At 39.4% G+C, this 22,870-nt stretch overlaps 2 protein-coding genes across 2 annotated transcripts; both read right to left on the bottom strand.

Annotated features, from left to right (window-relative positions):
- Positions 1–14,570: 14,570 nt before the first annotated feature.
- LOC137953499 (oligopeptide transporter 4-like) lies at positions 14,571–17,566 on the bottom strand. The gene is made up of 6 exons (XM_068800922.1): positions 17,045–17,566; positions 16,704–16,801; positions 15,926–16,492; positions 15,558–15,810; positions 15,289–15,471; positions 14,571–15,185 (listed from the first exon to the last, which is right to left on the bottom strand). Exons 1-6 carry the CDS (start codon positions 17,564–17,566, stop codon positions 14,571–14,573), a joined length of 2,238 nt encoding a protein of 745 aa, XP_068657023.1.
- Positions 17,567–19,110: 1,544 nt separating this feature from the next.
- LOC137953020 (pentatricopeptide repeat-containing protein At3g24000, mitochondrial-like) lies at positions 19,111–22,573 on the bottom strand. The gene is made up of 2 exons (XM_068800199.1): positions 22,311–22,573; positions 19,111–21,855 (listed from the first exon to the last, which is right to left on the bottom strand). Exons 1-2 carry the CDS (start codon positions 22,401–22,403, stop codon positions 19,675–19,677), a joined length of 2,274 nt encoding a protein of 757 aa, XP_068656300.1. The 5' UTR covers positions 22,404–22,573; the 3' UTR covers positions 19,111–19,674.
- Between the last annotated feature and the right edge of the window lie 297 nt (positions 22,574–22,870).

The raw sequence follows: 22,870 nt of genomic DNA, 5'->3' as shown, positions 1-22,870 counted from the left end.
TGTGCCATCCAGAACGTTTTCACTAAATTTCTCAGATAATTTTTACAGCTCCTGACCATTCATAGAAGCAATGAAAAGCTCAACAGAAGGTTCATTCATTTTCCATGCCACTAAGTAGCCACTCTAATATGAAGAGTTTTCCATGATATCCTTCTAGATTGTTAGAGCTGACCCACAATTTGGGTTGTTTCTCTTTTTGGACTCTCAGATTCATGAGACTAGTAAAGCCAGTTAAAATTTTCAGCTACTCCACCCTTTTCATCTACACCATGACATTAAAAATGAAGATTGACGGCATAAGGATTGAATAAGCTTAAAGAACTTCATCTGTTCAACTTTATTAAACCGACCAATCTTATCATCATCAAGAGAAACACCATTAAGAATTGCTTCCTCTATTTGTTCTGCACAAGCAGAGTTGTCCTCATTATACTGAGTTTAATTTCAGTTTCCTGACACCCAGTCTGTGTTTTTCCTTTAATAATTGGTTACAAGCAATACCCACAGAGAAGAAGCTACAAGCAAACAGAAATTACATCAATTGTGGTTTCTTGTCTGCTACCAGCTGCTTATTCTACATATTACCTACGGAGTCCACATGTCACTCGTCTCCCATCCTTCTCCTCTCGTCTCTCCCTCTGCGACTAAAACAGTTTTACAAACAGATGATACAGACAGAGAAATCGAGATCAGAGAAGGTGGGAACAAACTTTATCTTCGTCAAGAACCCGTAACTCTTGTTGCACACCGATTATGAGATCAGTCTCCTCGAGTCAGGATATCCTGCGGCAAGTCCTGCCATGGAGGGTACTCGCTTCTTTTCCTCTTCACGCCTCGTCTGGAGCATTCCCGACTTCTGTCACAGATGTACTGTTCAAATACAGAAAAAAGAAATTTTGTGATCAATCAGTTATGTAAGAGCGATTTTGCATTGGAGGTTGAACTCTCTGTTAATTCTGCAAAATGGCATCACTCTCGGAAGATCGTCGAATCGGTGTGCAACAAGAGTTGCGGGTTCTTGACGAAGATAAAGTTTGCTCCCACCTTCTCTGATCTCGATTTCTTCGTCTGCATCATCTGTTTGTGAAATTGTTTTAGTCGCAGAGTAGAGGGAGAGGCGAGAGGAGAAGGGTGGGAGACGAGTGAAATGTGGACTCCGTAGGAAATCTATAGAATAAGCAGCTGGTAGCAGACAAGAAAGCATAATTGATGTATGAGGATGGAGACAATAAATCATAATTTCTGTTTGCTTGTAGCTTCTTCTCTGAGGGTATCCTTCATCGACTCATTGCTTTTCTTAGTTGGATCTCTGGAACCTTCATTTGAGCAATTTTCGCACTTTGCTGCATGAGGATGAAGACAATAGGTTTGGAAGTAAAGTGGACAAGCAAGTAAAAAACAGAGAAAGTAAGAAGAAAGACATAGGATAAAAGGAATTCTTGATTCAATGGATCTCTACTTCAAAGCAATAAGGGTATTTATATTATTCAAAAGATACTTCTAGATGCATCTTATCACACCAAAAGACACTAATCAATAAACGTATCTTATCACACCTAATCAATGGATACATGTATTTTGGTTTTGTTGAATAGTAAATTGGTAATAACTTCTTATAGAAAATTTTAATTCATAAATAGTTTGATTCATTGGAACCTAGACAGGCATAAGTTTCCAATGACATATTATTTGTACCACTTAAAACTATAATATCCACTTCAACAATGTCTTTGATTCCAATCAAGTTTATTATCCAACATATTGTTCAATTATCCGAAAAAAACTTAATGAATCAGTTATGTATTGTTCTTCCTTGGCCTTGTTTGTCAATCAAAATCAATACGCACCGCGAAATATGGGCATTTGATGAGACTATGTGTTTTGAACAAATTTGTTCTCACTTTGGTCTCATTTGAAAGTTTTCTATTTGAACTGCTACAGTCTAAAAACACATTTGGGGTAATTGATGAGGCTCACCTACCCAATTATCATACTATATAAATAAAGAGATTAATCTGGTAGCTCGCCAAACAAATTGTCCTTTCTAAAAAGAGATTATCTCTTTCTAGGCATTTTAACCGATTTTAAAAAGATTTTGCCTCAACAATTCATGCATTAATAAATGAATACAACAAATGGATGATAAGATTAGGGACTAAACCAACAAATGTTAGGGTATGAAGATGGAAAGTTTCATGAATACAACGAAAGGATGAAACATTTTATTAAAGAAATTTTCATACAGTCTTTATAACAATGATCGATGCAATCCATTTCGAGTATGAGTTTTTTCATTTGGAATTGCATAACAATGATAGAGTTTCATGAATACAATGAAGGGATGAAACATTTTATTAAAGAATTTTTCATATAGTCTTTATAACAATGATCGAAGCAATCCATTTCGAGTATGAGTTTTTTCATTTGGAATTGCATAACTTCAAAAAACTTGGTAAATGTTTATAAAAAAAATAGGCAAGTTAGAAATTTTTGTGAAAAATCGAATCCAAAAAAATTGTATGGCAAGAAATCGCAAGGCGAATCAAATAGATCAACTGGATCTGAGTGCATTACAAACTTATAAGATGATCTTAGGTAAATCCATGGATCTAGTCGTAAACTTATTGGAGCTTCTTACGAAAATTAGAACTTTCAAAAAGTAACAAAAGGAAGATGGGGGATTATAACATTATTATTAAGGTATATAAAAAGAGAGATTTAAGGAAAATATTTCATGAAAACCTTAAAAAATCAATTGATAAACATTGCATGACTTGTAGAAAAAAATTCAATAATTTACCAATATCACATGATAATCGAGGCTAAAAATTACAAGAAGTTAATGATTTAATTTGATGCAAACCATAAATTAACCATATTAGATATAAAAACCACCGAAGAGTATCCTTTGATGTGAATTATACTTGACATTTTAAGCCTAAAATCATCAAAGGCACTTTTATTGTTTGATTGAAAGCAAAAGATAACTCAAATTACAAAATACCTTAACCGGTTGCCTTCTTGTATATCGATCATCGAACAATCCACATTTGTAGCCAAACTCAAGTTTAGTTGCAGGGATCGATCTGCTCTTGCCATTGAGAAAACTGCTTCCCACTGGTTTTCCGACTGCGGCTTGCATGCACTTTCAAAGGGCTCTTACACTTTTATAACCTTCACATTAGACCTAATGTTGGCCGACTTTGTTATTTATTGAGTTTCAAAGGGCAATGTATTATTTCATTAATTTAAAATAGCCTAATTAATTAATTTGATTGCTAGTTATTCTAGAGAATAAAGTTGAAGTCTATGTATGTGTTGGAAGATGGGTTCAAGCCCACATGACCAAGGACGGCCCACACGTCCAAGAGAGGTGGCATTATGGTAAATAAAAAGACTTCTCATAAAGATAGCACAAGGATATAATTAATCAAGGAGGAACATGTCTACTTATGTCTTTTATTATGTAAAACTTGTAGCCCTAAGGGCATTATGGATATTATAACATCCTCTCAAAAACTATAAATAGAGGCCTTTGGCTTGGGGTAGAGCATTCAAGCTCTCTCCCCTTCTCTTAATTCGTCCTAGTTCTCTCTTAGCCTAAAGGCTCTCTCCCTCCCTTTCTCTCATTTATTTTCTTCTTCTTTTCTTCTCCTCTCTCTCTCTTACTTTGCTCGAGGTTCTAATCATGGGATCCTAAGTGTCAACATGGTATTAGAGCAGGGAAAGATCTGAGATAGAAAAAGGAGAAGAAGATGGAGAAGAAGGAGAGGAAGAAGAAAAAAAACAAAACAAAAAGAGACAAGATGAGTTTCTCATTTTTCTTTTAGTTTTCTTTTCCAATTCATGTTTTTCATTGGATTTCTTACTCTCTAATCTATGTTTCATATATAAAATTATATATCGTTAAAAATATATTTAAGTCTAGTTTCCAAATAAAAAATAAGTAATGAAATCATCTTTTTTAGAATGACAAATCAACATCTGAAGCAGCAAAGGTCAAACAACAAATTTTTTTAATGCAACAGTAGAAAACTACAAATTTTGAGTCATTTTATGCCATCAAGAACGAGACTTTATATGAAGAATTATATATAAAAATTAACACATATAAATCTATTTTCCTACCTATTCAACCAATTCTCAATATGAGTTTTTATATGGAGATGTCAATTTTGGAAGAGTCAATGGTCATGCTGGCCAAAGGAGAAAGAGTATTTAGTTCACCCAGATTACAAAGTCCAAAATCTATCATATTATTTATCTTAAAATAAGTATATTTTATGAAGAGATATTATACTTGGATGAAAGGTATTTAAGTTTTGTTTATAAAGGAGAAAAGTTTATGTCAATCTGATCTATATTTAAAGAGATATTCGCATTGGAAGAATCAATGGTCATGTTGGTAACTTGTTGCATGTGAAGATCCGAATTTAAGCCGAATTTTTTGCTTCATTTTTTAAGTTGTTGTTATTGATCAACAATATCAGGAAATATCTCATGATCTACCCTTGAAAGTTTTTGTTTGTTAACTAACAATATCTGGAAAGAATCTATAGAAGATCATCTTAATTTATGAAACTTTCCTAGATTTATTTATCAAAGAGTAGAAGTATTGCTATTATGAATTATGAACCTTTTTGGCCAACCAGGAATTTTGTGAGATTTGGAAAAATTACAATAATCTAATTTGATAGCCCTGAGTATAAAGCAAACAAAGATTTATTTTTTGGTAAGTGGTGCCATAATACAAGGGGAAAATTCCTTATTTATATTTTGAAGTGGTTGATTTTATGAAAGATCTTCTCAAGATCATGATTTGGAAGATAATTTGATTACCATCCTTTTGATATGATTTTTGGCCAACCAAGAGTTTCCTTAATTAAATGAATGATTAATTGAGTATAGTCAATAATTGAGTTCAAGTTGAAATTGGAAGATTGGGCTCAGATTCTTCCTTGAGCCGAGTTCGTTCAAGTTGTCACTTACTTGGGGCTCTTTGATTTGGTTTAGTTCTTCTTAAACAAATTATGCCAATTGATATTTGAGCTATTGTGAAGTTATTACCACTGGCCTCCTTAATTAGGGGATGAAAATTTGAGATGGGAAATTGACCTAAGCCCATCATCAACTAGGGCTAGCTCAATTTATGAGGGAAGGACATCTCGGGCTAAGTTTAGTGATTTGATGATTCACAAATATTTTTAGTGAGCTTGTACTTAATCTATTCTTTCTAGAGTTGATTATTAGTCCTTGCTAGTCCTAAGAGGATCAGTAGCTCTCGAAGTTTACCAAGGCTTGGAAATTATTTTCTTACTTCATCCTTTACAAGCAGCTTATTATTTGGTACACATTCTCCTTATTAAAGGATGGACTCGTTGTGGATTATTTCATGTGTCCTTATTAAGGACTTTCAGTATTTGGTACATGTTATTTGGGCTGAGGCCCATTTTAGTTGCTGCTATTGTATCTCTCTAATTGACACATTATTATTTAAGAAGAACTTCTCTGTTGCTGATTGTTGTCAGCACTGATTACTTAGATGAAGAAGAAAACACATAGTTGCATCAGAGTATTATCTTCCGGTGATTACCTTTTACCCCCTTATTTGGCAATTTTACTCCTACCATTTGAGAGTCAGTGTCCTATGTTGGGACACCAATGGAGGAACTTATTACTACACTTCTGAACAATGCCACTACCCACAGAGGATAGGAGTGTGTCGAACATCCAACGTGAGTCAAGTCTATTATTCATCTAAGATGTGTTTTTTTAGCTACCCTAAGAAAGTGGGTAGACTCTGTGCCCCACAGTATGACTACTTTTCTGCCTATGAAATTGAGCGAAAAATATTTTTGACTATGACTATTTGACTAGAGTATGGAGCTTTGTCTTATGGCTAGGAGTATTTTTTTTTCTCACACCATTATTTTGTGCCAACTGGGTCTCTTAAAAAAAACAAAGAGATCGCCAGCTTGAGGGGGAGTGTTGGAAGATATGATTGAGATGAACTGCCATTTTATACGAGAAGATCATATCCACCATTTGCAGTAAGTTGGGCGTTATGATGTTCTCTCACCCCAGCATGAGGGGGAGTGTTGGAAGATGGACTCAAGCCCACACGACCTAGGAAGGCCACAAATCCAGGGAGAGCAATCACACGTCCAAGAGAGGTGGCATCATGCTAAATAAGAAGATTTCTCATAAAGATGGCACAAAGATGTAATTAGTCTAGGAGGAACGTGTCTAGTAAGGTCTTTTCTTATATAAAGCTTGTAGCCCAAATGGCATATTGGACATTATAACATCCTCTCAAAAAATATAAATAGAGGCCATTGGTTTGGGGTAGAGCATTCAAGCTCTCTCTCCTTCTTTGAATTCGTCAAAGTTCTCTCTTAGCCTAAAGGCACTCTCTCCCTTTCTCTCTTCTCTTATCTTCTTCTTTTCTTCTCCTCTCCCTCTCTTACTTTGCTCGAGGTTCTAATCATGGGATCCTAAGTTTCAATAGCGTGAAACTCTTTATATTCGAGTAGTAATTTCAGACAATGAATAAACAAGTGGAGACAATAATATGGAAACATGCTTAGTTGATATTTTATAAGGAATTTGATTTATTTAGTTCAGATATTTTAGTATTTAATATGTTTTGTTATTGTTTGGATGAGTCATAAGCAAGTGGAAGATAATAGAGACAAGGAGGCTCTTAAGTTGTAATGTACAAGTGGAGTTTATTTTATCTAATTTAGATACTAAATATAGGGTTTGATATCATTTGTTATGGCAAGAATGTATTTACTAGTCAAATCTTATATAAGAGATTTCTTTAAGAGAATACCACTTCATTCTTCATATACAAAATGTAGTTTCATTGATACCATAGGAAGTCGAGGTTTATCATACATACATTGGTATTGTGAATAAAAGCATAAGCTTTCAAACATAGTTGGGACTCTTGGAGATGGGGAGTGAAAAAAAATAGAAAACTGTAACTCAATGAATCAAATCGAAGACTTGGATAACTCCAACCTACAATTAGGAGCCACTAAGTTGATTGTACCTATAATGCTTCAAATCCTTTTGGCATATATCGTGAGCCCCTATAAACGACTTGCTTTAGTTAAAAGGAAGTCTATAAAGCATATGAGCATATACATTGTCAAGAGGATCATAACTCAAGTCAAACAAAGAAGTACATAATCCAAGAAAAAGAATCTCAGACCCCCAAATAAAAATTCAGTTGTAATTACCTCTTTGAGCCAGAAATCCCCTTTACTTTTGTTGGTAATAAAAAACCATGTAAAGTTGTGACATCCTTAGCTCTGATGGCGTCCCCCTCAATTACAATCGGAGTCAAGAACACCATCCTCGGGTTCTCCATTGTCCCATATGGAAAACTCGATGGCAACACCAACAAACCAAATCTCTACTACTCGTAGGGTCCAAACAGTCTCTCCTCCTATTGAATCATCTCTTCCATCTTGACTAACTCCCTTGTTGCAATATCCAACACCAATGACACCACCTATGTTTAGATTCTAGTTCATGATCTCATCTCTCTAAATTGAATCTCTTCAACTACAAAAGCATGCAAGCAAAGGGGAATAGGTCGGATCATTAAGAACTCCTAGAACATTGCCATCAACGCACCAAATTGAATTATCGACTGCCACCTGGACCTCGTTGGGTACAGGCATGCATCGATCAACATGGGCAAATTATATTACAATGGACAATTGGTATGGACTGTTAAGGAATGCTTGGTACTAGAAGTGCCACTAGTGTCTTGGAAGGGGAAGATGGAGCACATGTGAATAGACTGGCACTACATGTACACGAGAGGATGAGTCTTATTGAAAGTATGAAGGCAAAGAAAACCGTCAAGGGCAAATGAAACGAGGTCAATGGAGAATTTAAGAACGAATGACAATTTATCGAAGAGTGAAACCAAGAGATTACCCAGGTACGGTCTAGTGGAGAGAAAGAAGGGTATCCGAGACTAGCTAGAGGGATCCAAAGCAGATGAGACCATGAGAGTGCGAGTACTGAGGAAGAATGGACCGGAGTGGGGTAAAGGGAGGGTGAGAGCAGAACTATGATGATGGCAGAGGGGAAGTAAATGGTGAGGGAGACATGGATTTCTAGGAGATGAGTGGAGTCTATGAATGAGTGAAAATCCCAATGTCCTCTCCGATAGTTTTGTTTTTCTTAATCTTGAATTACTTATATCTCTGTTTTCTCTCACAATTTTGACTTCCATGCATAGGGGGTAGCGGAGGACCCTTCCTCCATTTGTTCTGATATAAGTTTTAAAACAAAGCAGAGTTGTCCGGATCATACCGAGTTTAAACTCAGTTTTCCTGTCAGTGAGTCTGTGCTTTTCCTTTAATCATCGGTTTACCCTTCGTCCTCATACATCAATTGTGGTTTCTTGTCTGCTAGCAGCTGCTTATTCTATATATTACCTTCTGAGTCCACATTTCACTCGTCTCCCACCCTTCTCCTCTCGCCTCTCCCTCTACTCTGCGTCTTCAACAATTTCACAAACAGATGATACAGACGCAGAAATCGAGATCAGAGGTGGTGGGAGACCTAGAGGTGAGTAACAATTTCGTCTCTACCGGCGCTGCTAATACTCCATGCTTCAATCCAGCCTACCTCGCCAATCCTACAACTGTTCTCCAACTTCTGTTACTCGTTCTCTTGCACCCGAACCTCTTCCCGTCCACCAACTCCGTCTGCCATATCTTCTTCCCCGTCAACTTCCTCTCTCTCGTTCACATCACCCTCCATCGGGGCAATATCTATCTCCTCCTTTCCTACCTCCATCCCCAGGGCTTGCTCCTCTGCAGCCACGATTTCCTCATTCGGGCCGAGGATCATGTTTCTCATTCCTATGTCCATGAGCATCTCCAGAGTCCCGTTAATGTAATCACATAGGACGCCGCAGTCCACCTCGTAGAAGATACGCCACTGTGGGGAGTTCTTGCATTTGGCACACTTGGAACAAACGCCCACCTCCCTGTCCCGTTGGAACTCTCTAAAACGTGAGGCCCTTTGCAAGATTATGTCTCCTCGGAAAATCTTTCCGCAGCCGGTGAGGTCTAGACTCTCCAGCTGCCCGCATTCTTCGAGGAGATGAAGAACCTCCGTCCTGGTAATAAAGGTGTTCGAGAGATCCAAAGTTGTGGGATTGGGTAGCGTCTGGGAGATTAACATAGCCGTCGAATGACAGACATGGTCGAAAATCTAAAAGCTCGGAGAAATTCTAGCAGCTGCGTCCCATTTCCGTAAAGAATTCTGGGAGGGCAAGGTGCTCATTCAGTTCCACGCTTTAAAGGTCTTTGTGGTTGTGATACTGAAATTTAAGACGAAGAGGAATAGATGAACGGAGAAAGAGAAGATTGATTTCAGAATTAATCACCTATCCCCATTACATTTCATCCCGGCTATATATAGCCATACAATAAACAACCCACGACTCTGAAAAGGAAATAACCTCCCATGATCAAAGAACTGATTAACCCATTAAAATTAACTGAATAAACACCTACATAACTGCTAAACCACTAACCCACTACACAACGGCCTTAGCCATGTCCGGCCCTACCTTCGTGATCTTCTTCATGTGGCCATATCATTCCCCACCCCTTAAGAATCCTTGTCCTCAAGGATGAAATCAGGATAGGATCCTTGTCCTTAAGCTAGTATATAAACCACCCAACCAACTTTTGTAATGACTTTGTATGGAACCAAGAAATGTTGGGTGAACTTCATGGAGGGTCTGGTTCTGGTTGATCGCCCTCAATATCCCCGATGCCCGTAGGGGAAAAATCCTTGATCATAAATAATTGTGGTCATTCGCAACGATGGCTTGGAACGAACTTCTCATCACAATAATAGCATAACCCCTTCTCTCGACGTTCTCGTGCCTCTTGGTTGGTTATTTGGCAGAAGGTTGTTGGTTGAGTATTAGAGCTTTGGTTTATGTGCTAGGTTGGTGGAGGTCCTAACACCCCAGCTATTGGTTTGGCTGAGACCTTTGGTGTTGCAAAAGTTGGTTGTGAAAGTAGTTGGTGATTTGGTTGCCTCTGCAGCTGATTGCGTTCCTCGATGAGCCGAGCTACTCCTATTGTATCTGTCAAGGTTCTAGGTTGTTTAATTTTAACGTCGATGCGAATGTTGTCTCGAAGTCTTGCAATAAAACAACCAATTAAAAATTTTCCGATAGGTCGTCCACTCGGTGGGAAAGCATTTCAAAAACTTCTTGATAAGTTGCTACGGTTGTGGTTTGTTTAAGGTGATTCAAAGCTTCTGAAGGGTCCTCGTAGTCAATTGGACCAAATCGAAGTTATATAGCCTTGGTAAACTCATCCCATGCGAATGGTCCGCGAAATTTCGTCAACCACCTGTGCCATTGCAAGACGATGCCCTCTAAATGGAAGGAGGCTAACTGAACTTGTAGTTCTGGTGCAATGTGTTTGAATTCAAAGTATTGCTCAACCTTGTAAATCCATCCAGTTGGGTCATCTCCGTTAAACTTTGGAAAAGACAACTTGAGGTGTTGATGAGAGTGGTCATTTATATTGTTTGAGCGAGAAATATGTGGGTGTGAGGATTCATCACGTGTAGATGGGTTGGTTTTAGAAGGGCTAGTGTTTTGGCTACGGAAGGCTCGAAGAGCCTGGAGCTCGGTTAACACGGCTTGTAAGGGTGTGTTCACCTGATCGAAACTTGACTCGTGTCATGCCAAGATTTTGTTGACCTCGTTACGAAACTCTGCATTCGTTTTGCCGCGAGTATCCATGGACTGCAATTTTTTTTTTTCTGAATGACAAAAAAAAATAATAATAAATAAATAAATAATACTAGAATTGGTTAGGAAGAAGATATAATCGTTGTAGACCGAGAGAAGGAGACAGAAAGATAATAGTGTAAATAAGAGAAAAACTAAGACAAAGGGTTATTTCTGACAGAAAAAAAAATGGAACTGATTAAGGGAAGTTGACGACAGGAGGGAGAAAAATGAAAAAGTGCGAGGGGCGCAGGGCGAAAATTGGAAGAGAAAAAAAAAATTCTGATAGAAAAAAAAATGGAACTGATTAAGGGAAGTTGATGACAGGAGAGAGAAAAATGAAAAAGTGTGAGGGGCGCGGGGGCGGAAACAGGAAGAGAAAAAAAATCGGCTCTGGTTTTCGGAAACAAAAAATTTCATCGATTGCGGCAGCGTTGAGGAAGATCTGTGGGTCTGATTCGCAGCGGCAACGGCAGAGACGAAGAGGCGATGAAAGCTTTGGTGGCAGAGATCGAGTCCCGGCAACGACAACGTTGAGGAAGGTGGTGGCTTTGTTTTCTTCCCGAACACAGATTTTCGATGCGGTTTTTCGGAATTTCTTCCCGGCGACAGAGGAAGGAAGTCGATTCCGGCAGCGTTGAGGAAGATCTGCGGGTCTGATTCGCTGCAGCAACGGTAGCGGCAAGGAGGCGATGACGAATTCGGTGGCTCTGTTTTCTTCCCGAACAGAGACTTTCACTACGTTTTTTTTTCGTAATTTCTTCTCGGTGACAAAGGAAGGTTTGTGGTGACTTTAATTTCGGAATTGCTTCACGGAAGATATGGAGAATAAATTATTTCACGGTAGAGAGAAACAGAGAGACGGGAAGGATGGAAGAAGATCTGCGGCGACAACAGAGGAAGAGGAATTCTTTCTTCAGTGACGGAACGGAATATCTTCCCGGTGGCATAACCGTGCTCTGATACCACTGATACAGAAATTTAAGACGAAGAAGAAAAGATGAACGGAGAAGGAGAAGATAGAGTAAGGAAGATTGATTTCAGAATTAATCACCTATCCCCATTACATTTCATCTCGGCTATATATAGCCGTACAAGAAACTACCCAACTCCGAAAAGGAAATGACCTCCCATGATCAAAGAACTGATTAATCTATTAAAATTAATTGAATAAACACTAATTAATAACTGCTAAACCATTAACCCACTACACAACGGCCTTAGCCATGTCCAGCCCTGCCTTCGTGATCTTCTTCATGTGGCCATATCAAGTTGCTGAATCCGGCTCCAAGCTCTATACCATCCACCCCATGGGGAGCGAACAGCAGGGAGAAGTGTTTCAGCCGTGGGTTCCTGCAATCGGGGAACTCCTCATATCAGTCGTGTTCTTTGGACATCGAATTGACTCGGCAAAAGTACCCCTGTGATCATCCGAGATTAGTCATACTACGACTTGCAACAATAAGGAGCTTCGAAAATGAAGGGTACTCGCTTCTTTTCCTCTTCACGGTTCGCGTGGAGAATTCCCCGACTTCTATCACAGATGTACTGTTCAATTACAGAAAGAAAAAAAAAAAACTTCGTGATCAATCAGTTATGTAAGAGCGATTTTGCAATGGATTCTTCTTCCCTGACCTTGTTTTTGTGTCACAGATGTACAGTTCAGTTACCGGAAAAAAAAACCGAGTGAATCAGTTATGTATTGTTCTTCCTCTGCCTTGTTTGTGAATCAAAATCAAAACCAGTGCGAAATCGAGTCTCATATGGGCATTTGATGAAACTACTTTGTGTTTGGAACAGATCTGGTCTCACTTTGGTCTCATTAGAAAATTTTCTGTTTGAACGAACCTGCTACCATCCAGAAACTCATTTGGAGTAATTGACGAGGATCACCAACCCAGTCCTATTCTAAAAATAGAGAGATTAAGCTGGTAGCTCACCAAACAAATTGTCCTTTTTCTGAAAAGAGAGATGATCTCTTTGCAGGCATTTTAACGGATTCTGAAAATATTCCACCTCAACAGTTCATGCATAAATCAATGAATACAGGGAATGGATGATAAGATTAGGGACTAAACCAGTAAATGTTAGGTTATGAAGAAGGAAAGTTTCATGAATACAGCCAAGGGATGAAACATTTTATTAAAGAATTTTTCATACAGACTTTATTACAATGATCCATGCAATCCATTAGAAAACATGTTCAAGTAAGAGCTTTTTCATTTGGGGTTGCATAACTTCAAAAAACTTGGTAAATGTATATATTAAACATTGGCAAGTTCGAAACGTTTTGGAATAATCGAATGCCAAAAAATTTGTGTGGCAAGAAATCGCATGGTGAATCAAATAGATGAATTGGATCTGAGTGCATTACAAACTTATAAGACGATCTTAGGTAGATCCATGGATCTAGTCGTAAAATCATTGGAGCTTCTTGCGAAAGTTATGGTCGAAAAATAAAAGAGGGAAGATGGGGGATTATAACATTATTGTTAAGGGATATAAAAAGAGAAATTTAAGGCAAATATTTTATGAAAACCTTAAAAAATCAATTGATAAACCATGCATGACTTGTAGAGATAAAAAATTCAATACTTTACGAATATCACACTATAATCAAGGCTAAAAATTGCAAGAAGTTAATGATTCAATTTGATGCAACCCACAAATTAACCATAGTAGATATAAAAACTACGGAAGAGTATGTTCTTTTCATGAGAATTTTACCTGACATTCTAAGTCTAAAATCATCAAATACACTTTTGTTATTTGCTTGAAAGCAAAAGATATGTTTAAATTTGAAAGTACCTTAACTAATTTATAGATCATCGAACAATCTGCATTTGTAGCCAAACTCTTGTCATTGAGAAAACTCCTTCCCACTGGTTTTTCGACTGCGACTTGCATGCACTTCTAGACGGTTTTACTGTACTTTTATAACCTTCACATAAGACCTAACCGTGGCCGAATTTGTTATTTATTGAGTTGCGAAGGGCAAAAAAAACTCACTTTCCATTTCAATTTTACTGATTCATTTACTTTCACTTTCACTTCCCCCCTTTGACCCTTTGAGTACACTAACCCCAAATAAACCGACGTCGTCACAACAGCAGCTTCAATGGACGTTGTCATGTTGATAACAAACACCTGAGACTTCATTGTATACATTAATTTCTCCACTCTCCTTCTTCCTCTTCAGCGCTCTCACCTTGCCAATAGAAACCATTTTAGCGGCGACGATCAACCTTGGAGTCGGACGGTGGCTGCTGAACAGCGTCAAGAATCTATCGAAAGCTTAGGATGCCAGAGTCGTCTTCATGGCGGTGTTCCTTCACTTAACCTTTACAGTGGGGGAATAGAAGGGATGATCACTGCCCCTGACTGCAATCAATTTTTAGTTTCCGCTCAGCCTCTAATGTCTTTGGGAATGGAAAGTGTAAAAAATCAAACTCAAATCATTATGATCCGTATTCGATATCCAATAAACTTGATGGATCGTTGTTGAATATTCAATAAGGATCCCTTATGGAATCCAATAAATTCAGTATCTATCTAGAGTTTCATTCCAACAGTTGGATTCAATAAATATCTTTTTTGCAGAAAAAACTAACCAGATGAACAAGACTGGATGAACATGAATGAACCCTAATAAAATGTACACATGACTAATTCTAAATCAAAACATCTGAAACTCCTTTCCTCTCCTTCACTAATCTAAACTTTGCTGTTTCGACTAAAGAAACAGAGAAAACCTTGAGGCAAATCCATATTCTTATCATCAAAATGTTGGGCAGCCATCGACCTGCACCCCTTTGGCCGTTGGACAGCTAGCAAGCGGGCAGCGATCACCCTCGCTGCCCCACCAGTTAACTTCTATGCCTCGCATGGTAAAAGCCAGGTGGATTACGACCCCCATGAATGCAACTCCAGCATCCATGGCTGCTGAGAGAACGTAGTTGTACTTTTGCCACCACTTCTTTCTGTACCTGAAAATGTAGTAGTTGAAAAAGGTACCCACGACAATCCAAGAGGTGTAGTTGATGGAAGACGCCGGCGGCATCATTGCAGTTGCACCCAGAAGAACAGGGAGGTTTATCAGGGGAATCCACTTCTGCTTGGGGAAAGCCTTATGGAGGAGCCACACTACAACGGGTCCCATTATACCACCGAGGAAGAACCAGTTTAGAGGAGAGTAGTTTCCTAGTGATCCGAAAATCCTCTTCGGTCCAACGAGACCCCAGATAACGGAAGCAGAGAAGAAGACCCTGTCCCCGGGGCACGTCCACGGGCTATTCTCAGGGAGTAGATCCGGGTGGCAAATGTTCTCGATTGAAGTCAGCAACCACCAGGCCACTCCAATGTTGACTGTTGATGCTATCACTGTTCCAATCAGCTGGTGCAACACAAGACTTAGATAAGTACCGAATAAACCAGTTGAAAGTGTCAATTTGTTCTGTAATTAGAGATCCCTTTTCGTAGGAGTCAGAGAGGAGTACCTGGACGATGAACATGGATCTCGGAGGTATTTTCATGTAGTGGCCAAGCTTGAAATCGTTGAGAAAAGAGATAGCTTGGGTCATGCTAATATAGCCATAGGTTTTGAAGCAGACATTGGCAATGGGATGGCCAGGGTATGCCAGCCCCATGAGGTACTCGGTGATAATGTTCAGTCCTGGTGTCTGGAAATCTCAAAAGCATAGAAAGTCAAGCTTAGATACAAATTAGCTAGTCCATTGAGGGCGAACGAGGAAGAATGGTCTTTTACCTGATTCGTTGTAGCAGTAATAATGGCGATAGGAAGAGTAAAGAAAAAGGCTAGTACACAGGCCACGAGAAGTCCCCACCATGGAAGCTGGACCTGGTCTCTCATGAAGATGCATAGGCAGAGAGAAACTGCAACAGTTACCAAAAGAAGAAGGTAAAACCACCACCCAGGTATGTCCTTGTACCTCTTCATCAGTCTGGAGTGGATATCCATCTTCCCTTGATAGGAAGAACGTAATTGATTACATATTTCCCTGTAAATATCGCCCAGGTGATTTCCTCCAGTTATTTGAGAAATAAATAGCGACACTGAATCTAACCCAGATAGCTAATACTGCTCAGAAACTGAATGAAAAATAGAGAAGATACCTGCCATAGAACAACGCACAGTGGGTGAGAGTGGAAGCTACATTGGCGAAACCCAACCCATAAGAGACTGCAAAAAACAAGGCGAGATTGACCCTTCCCTGCTTTTCATATGTATTTACATCGAGCTCAAATTTGTCAGTAACGATAGCGCTTGTGTTGTACTCTTGCCCATTTGATGCATAGAGACTAGAGGAGATGAAGGGAAATGTCTTAGCGTCGTATGTGTTGTAGCCCCAGTACAAGGTGGGGAAGACGACGTAGACGAAGAGAACGTAACCCACGAAGACATTGACGATGGCAAAGAAAGGTGAAACGAGAGGACTGCCGAGGAAACCAGCAATGGTGGCCCAATCGAAGGAGAAGGAGCCTATACCAAGGCCATACATGCCAGAGCCCACCTGCTGAGCGGTAACGGATTTTGGAAATGCAAAGCATAGAACGGAGAGGCTCATGATGGTTGGGAAGAGAAATCCCGGGACGATGTACCAGATGAAGCTTAATACCATTGCCATCACAAAGAATTTCCCACGAGTTATCCCCCGATGATTCTCCCTCTTATGCATGGCCCTGACAGGAATTCAATCGTAAAAGAAACAGATCATGCTTGAGTTTTTTTCCTGAATGAAAAATTCTTTACTTTTTCTATCGGCAAGAAGAATTCATATCCAGTTGTTAATTCAATGAACAAATGGAGTCATATTACACAATTAGACATAATTTGAAAATTGAGAATATGAGAAAGAAACAAAATGTCGTCGTCTGAGAAGATGGAGCTTACTGGAACAGTGTAACTTGAACAAGCGAAGAAGGCCACCACATGTTGGATGGTTCCACGGCAAACTTCCTCAGGATTCCTGCCCATCCGTATCCCAAAACCTGCAATCCAGGAGACGTCAACCTCACTCAAGAAACTGGGATTCTCCCTCACATTAGCATAAATATAAGAGGGCCGTGCTGAACGCTCGACATTCTGCCTTCTGGAACAACGTTTTGACAAATCTATCTGTTGATCATAGTTGAGCCAAAGTCGAGAATGGCTTCATCGACTCAGCCTAGCTATTAATTAGGAATGAAGTGAAGAACAAACTGATTCGTTCTCCGAAGGAAAAGAAAAGGTACCTGAGTGGTAACTACGAGGATCCAACTAGCGAGGAAGGAAATCTGACGACGATATAGCGCCTTAATAATATCAACAATGCCAACTGCATAAGCATTTCCACCACCAAAGGCATACCCAGCTTGAGCAAAGATGGAAATAAGGACATGCTCCTTGATATTGAAGGGCCCTGGATTGAGCGAAAACTTGAACGACCCGATCGAGAACTGGGTAGTGGGCAGAACCTTGGCCATGAATTGCCCGAGAGGCAGCGCAGCCACCTGGGCAGTCACCTGCGAGATCATGAGCGGCTCCGTCCGATAACTGAAGAACTGGTTGACGAAGGAGAGCAAAACACACGATATCACTCCAAGGACCCACATTCGAAACGTCCACACCGGGAGACTCGTATCGTCCGTCGTCGGGACGACCAACCGGACTTCCTCGATCGGTGACACCTCATCGTCATTCTCGTCCACGATTTCGTTCCATATCACCTTCGGGGTCGTCCTCTCTTCTTCTATCTCATGCTCAAAGGTCGCCATTGCTGCGTTCCGCAGGTTGGTACAGGAGCAGCAACTAGTAGCAGGAGACTCGAGTTAAAAAGGATAGAATTCGTATCGTGTGAAAACTCTCCAAAATAAGAGAACAAAGTTTATAGTTCGAGCCAAATTAAGGTTTCTAACTAGTCCCAATTAAAAAATCTCTCCAATCCTAAAATCATGGAAATGATAAACAACGAGGGGAGAGATTGCAAAGGAGAAAAAATAATTGAAAGAAGTAGATAAAATCTGCAGCGTGAAAACCGGGGAAAACGAGTCATCTTTTGCCATTAGAGTAAAATCCAAGGGAGGATTTATCGCTCTCCTAAAAATAGGCTGTTAGAGAGAAATCAGGGAAGGTTTCGGAGAAGAATCGAGAGAAAAACGAGGTGACGTGAAGAGGTGATAACAATCAAAGGGAGTCCCAAGTGGGAAGGAAACCTAACGGAAAAGAATCACTAACCTCGCCTCTGCTGATGAAACGGGAATGGAGGTTTTGACGGAATAGGATATGGGACTGAGAAAAAAATAAAGAATCGCTTTAAATTCTATTATTATTTTCTTTGTTCCCTTTAGGCTTCTTTGTTCTTTCATTAATCGTCTTCAATGGCGTCGAGGCATCTTTCCATTAGTTTTTTTTTTTTACCTTCAAGCATTAACTTTTTCTACTCTTCTCCATTCTTTGCTTCTTCTTACCTTCTTTTTTTTTCTCTGCTTCTTGAACGTTTATTTGTGTTACTCTACTTGTCAATGGACAGTCTACCGATCTTTTCAGGGAGAAGCAGAAGTGGAAGAAACTCTTGAAAATGGAATAGTAGTAGAGGGAAAAGGAAAGCTTCTAACTTTATGAGAAAATCCCGGTACCGCCCGAAAACGTAAATCAATACGAAGATCTCTTTCATTCCAATTTCTCTACTGCTTTGTTTTGTTTTCTGGTTCAGCTTCCTCCTTCCGTCAGGTAACTTCAGTTCTTATCTAGGTTTTCATTTTCAGATTCAGTTTTAGTCATTGCTAATAACTGTTTAGGACGAGGGAATGAGCTGAAAGTGAACTCGTCTCCTTCTGTCTACCCATCCACGTTCCTCATAGAATCCAAAAGCAGCACAAACAAGACAGGATCCTCAAACCAAAATGAAGTGAGATGAATTAGTCCCGCATTACTTAGTTCATTCGACAAAAAGAGGCTGAATTTGGATTTAGCTCTGTTTTGCGAATCAAACAATTGAAGTGCGCCAAAATGATCTTCATACTATCAACATATTCTACCACTAGGTGTGACACCAACCAATAGGTGAAGAACAATTGAGTCAAATCATTTAATTTTTTAGTAGTTGTTTTGTTTTAATTTATTATTAGTTTAATTACTAATTTTAATTTATTATTTTACTAGTTCTTATCTAGGTTTTCATTTTCAGATTCAGTTCTTTATTAGATTTAAGTCATCTATTAGTGTTACCTTGTCTATTTCTATTGACCCATCAAGAGCAAAAGAAGCATTTGCAAGCAATAGCTGTTAGCTTTTTAACTAGGATGAGTGAGTTGGGAGGTCTATTCACATTTAATTAAACAGGGATACGCTAACAAGCCTAATGTCCAATACAGGCATCAAGTCACATTTAAACCCTAAACAGGGATATGAGCACCTCTTTTTGTCCTGGTGTCAAGCCTGAAATCTAATATGTATTGGTCATACAGGCATCCATGCCCAAGTACTAATGGATTCTCATTTCAGGAAAGTGCTGTAAAAGGTGATCTTCAAATAAAGAGGCCTAACGCAGTCACAGGCCCTTGCATTACAAAGTAACTCATGACTCTTTAACTCAATTTTTTTGGGTCATAGCAAATTAGTTTAGTGGTGGATTTGATCCATCTCGGTTCCCTTTTAATCCAGCCTGAAGCACTGATCTTCTTCTGCACAGCCGAGAGCTATTTGGTTCTCTTCCAGCTGTTCATGTCAAGCTACCAATAGTGAGTAAAATTGATCGAAAGAGGCCACCATGCTTTCAGGTTGTTGTAGCAGTTAATGGGTGTGCTTCTTTTGAAACTAAACTCAACAACCCAGTTCCCAAAGACCCAAATGAGAGAATATGAACCACTTGAATTATCAATTGTCATAGGAGAGCCCCATAGTCTCCGCAAGAACAGCCCCCGTCCATAAACCTGTGGAGGCGCTTGCTGTCTCGAATAATAATTTCTCTCTGAGTTACTTTTGAGAAGAATTTGATAGCAGAATGAGAATCCTTGCACATGGAAAGGCTCTTTGTAACTCTTATTGAAGTTCCCACGGGCGTATTTAGCAGCCCAAAAGCAACTGCTAGCTTCTCACTTCGATGAACTACAGAATCCAAGTTCTTCTCAATATCTTGTTCATCAACAAGTTGTGAACTTTTCACTGGAATGTAACCCAATCCTTTTGCTTTCTCGAGCAAATTTTCCAGCAATTCATATGTCTCCTCACTCTGTGAGTGTGATCGATCATCCAGTTGAAATGAGAAAACCTTATCCTTGATACTAATGCTACTCCAGTCTCTAAGTTTTCCGACTTTCTCATCTTTCATGAGTTTCCTTACCCTAGAAACATCCTTAAATCTTCCAGCTGAAAGATACATGTTTAACAACAATATATAAATCTCAGCATCTTTAGGCTCGAGTTCAAGTAACCTATCAGCGGCATAAAAACCCAACTCCATGTTCCCATGGCTTCGACATCCAGCAATCAAAATTGACCATATGAGCTCATTAGGTTCAAAATTCATTTCTTTTATAAATTCAAACGCTTCTTCCAGCTTCCCCAATCTCACAAACATATCAATAAGACATGCATAATGATCCATAACAGGCTTAATTCTATACTCGTTCTTCATCATCTCAAAGCAGCGGAGGGCCTCATCTACCATACCTGCACGGCTACAGGCTGAAAGAACCCCCACAAAAGTAACCTTGTTTGGCTTCACTCCTGCCAGCCTCATGTCATCAAACAGCCCAAGTGCTTCTCTAGATCGGCCATGCTGGGCATAACCAGTGATCATGGAAGTCCAAGATATTAGAGTTCTTGTTGACATCTCAACAAAAGCCTTGATAGCTTTCTCTATACTCCCACACTTGTTATACATATTAACAAGTGAGCTTCCAACAACAACATCTGATAAGAAACCTGTTTTAATAGACTGGGCATGAATTTGTTCCCCCTGTTCTAAGGCAATCAAATGACTGCAAACAGTTAAGGCACTCGAAAAGCTGAATAAGTCAGGTTTTAAGTTCGACCTACTCAGCTTCTGGAAGATTTTAAGTGCCTCCAAACCACTCCTCTGAGCCGACAAATCATCTTTTGCTAGATCCATCATCTGAGCGTGACCTGCAATCATTGCATTCCAGGTGATTAAATTCACTGTTTCCATCTCATCAAATAGTCGCCTTGCCTCATCAATCTTTCCACATTTTAGATACAAATACATCATTGAATTTCTAACCGGTAAATTCGACTGATAACCAAATTTGATACTGAACGACTGCAGCTGCTTCCCAAACGTTAAATCTTGTAAGATGCAACATGAACTCAGCACGCTGGTCAAAGTGAACTCATTGGGTTCAGCATTCTCTGAAAGCATATCAACGAATAATTGAAGACTTTTCTCTGCTTCACCATTATCACCACAACCAGATATGATAGTTGTCCATGAGATAACATTCTTCTCGGGAATTCTCCAAAAAACTTTGATCGCAGATTCCAAGTGTCTACACTTGGCGTACACACTACAAAGTGAGTTTCTCATGCTTATATCATTTTCAATCTGATATTTTATAACATATCCATGAATTTGTTTTGCCAATTCAATAGAAGCAAGAGCAGAACATGCACTTAAAATAGATCCTAGTGTGTAATTTGTCGGGTAGGCACCTGCTTCTAACATTTCACAGAAGATTTGAACAGCAAACTCGGGCTGTGAATTATGTACATAACCTGTCATAAGAGAAGTCCATGTAACCACATTTCTTCGAGGCAAAATACTGAATAGTTTGTGGGCATCATCCATGGCCCCACATTTGGCATAGACGTTTATAAGGGAGGTCGACAGAAAGAGATCTTGATGCCACCCAGTTTTTGTAATGTGAGCATGAAGTGCTTGAGTTTGGCAAAGTGCTCTCTTGCTGATGCAATCTTGCAAGAGAGGAACATAATAAACTGATTCAACATCAGGTCCCTCTTTGAGGAAGGTCAATGCCTCTTGGAAATCCACAGATTGGGAATCTAAGCTTTTTCGAGTTAACCTCTGATATGAAATGCTTGCGTTCTGATGGCCAAGTAGCAGAGAAGACTCAGTCAGATATGAACCACAAGAACAACAAAATTAAACCATTTAACAGTGCATTCTCGCATGGGATGAAGCAGCAGTACAGCTTTCTTTGGGTTTTTAAAGATCAGACTTTTAAAACTAAGATACAATGTGAAATAAACATTCCAACTGTCATACGTCTCTTTGTTAGAATTACAGACAACAAGCAGGACGTTTGCAGCATCTGATATATGTGTCGGTTGAATTGGCAGAATTTACAGGAAGTCTAAATGTTCTACGTTACCCGGAATCCGAAAATAGTGAGAATTTGAACGTGAACAGTAGAAGAATGTAAAGTGAGCCATTATAGAGGAAAAATGAAACTTCCTAAACCGAACTGAAGAAGTATCAAATGAAACATTTGCTCCCCTTAGATTGCTACTATCATTCTCAAGCAGAACGAATTGCCGTACCTTGTCTTCCGCCGGAGAAGCTGCGGGTAGTTTTCTGAAATCCTGCTCAAGCTTGAGTGTGCTATTAACAGCAACCGAAGGCAGAGAAGCCATGAAGTCACAAAGAGTTACATCATCTCCATTTCCTTCTCCTGGTTGCTGCTTTCGGTTTGGTAGATTGAATTATGTAATTTACATCATCTTTGAAGCTGTTGCAGACTCAAAACGTGGAAGAGAGAAACCAGGAGCACCACATGTAGAAGATGGAGAAAGGAAACCCAGTGTATAGAAACATCTTTCAGATAAGCAAGCCAGTACTGGTCGCAAAATTTACTTGATAAGGTAACGTGATCTTACCTCATCTCCCACCAAGCTATAAGATCACCTAATATTTCCTTATCCTTCCTCTCCCTGTTTCCGACCGGATTGGTTTGCAGCGCTGGGCGCTGGTCCCACCGACCACATGGACCGTCCAATCGTTGGGAAGGGGTACTTGGATAGGATTAGTGGAAACAAATAGAATAATTATCATGGGGACTCGTCTTCAGTTAAATTTGGATAGGATTAGTGGAATTTAATAG

This window comes from Aristolochia californica, unplaced genomic scaffold (assembly GCF_029961685.1).
Source record: "Aristolochia californica isolate CCGP_79_NKW_82.1479 unplaced genomic scaffold, dmAriCali1.0.hap1 SCAF_16, whole genome shotgun sequence".
Classification (NCBI taxonomy): Eukaryota; Viridiplantae; Streptophyta; class Magnoliopsida; order Piperales; family Aristolochiaceae; genus Aristolochia; species Aristolochia californica.
Note: the sequence above shows the minus strand (reverse complement) of the source record. Positions and strands in the feature narration are given on the sequence as shown.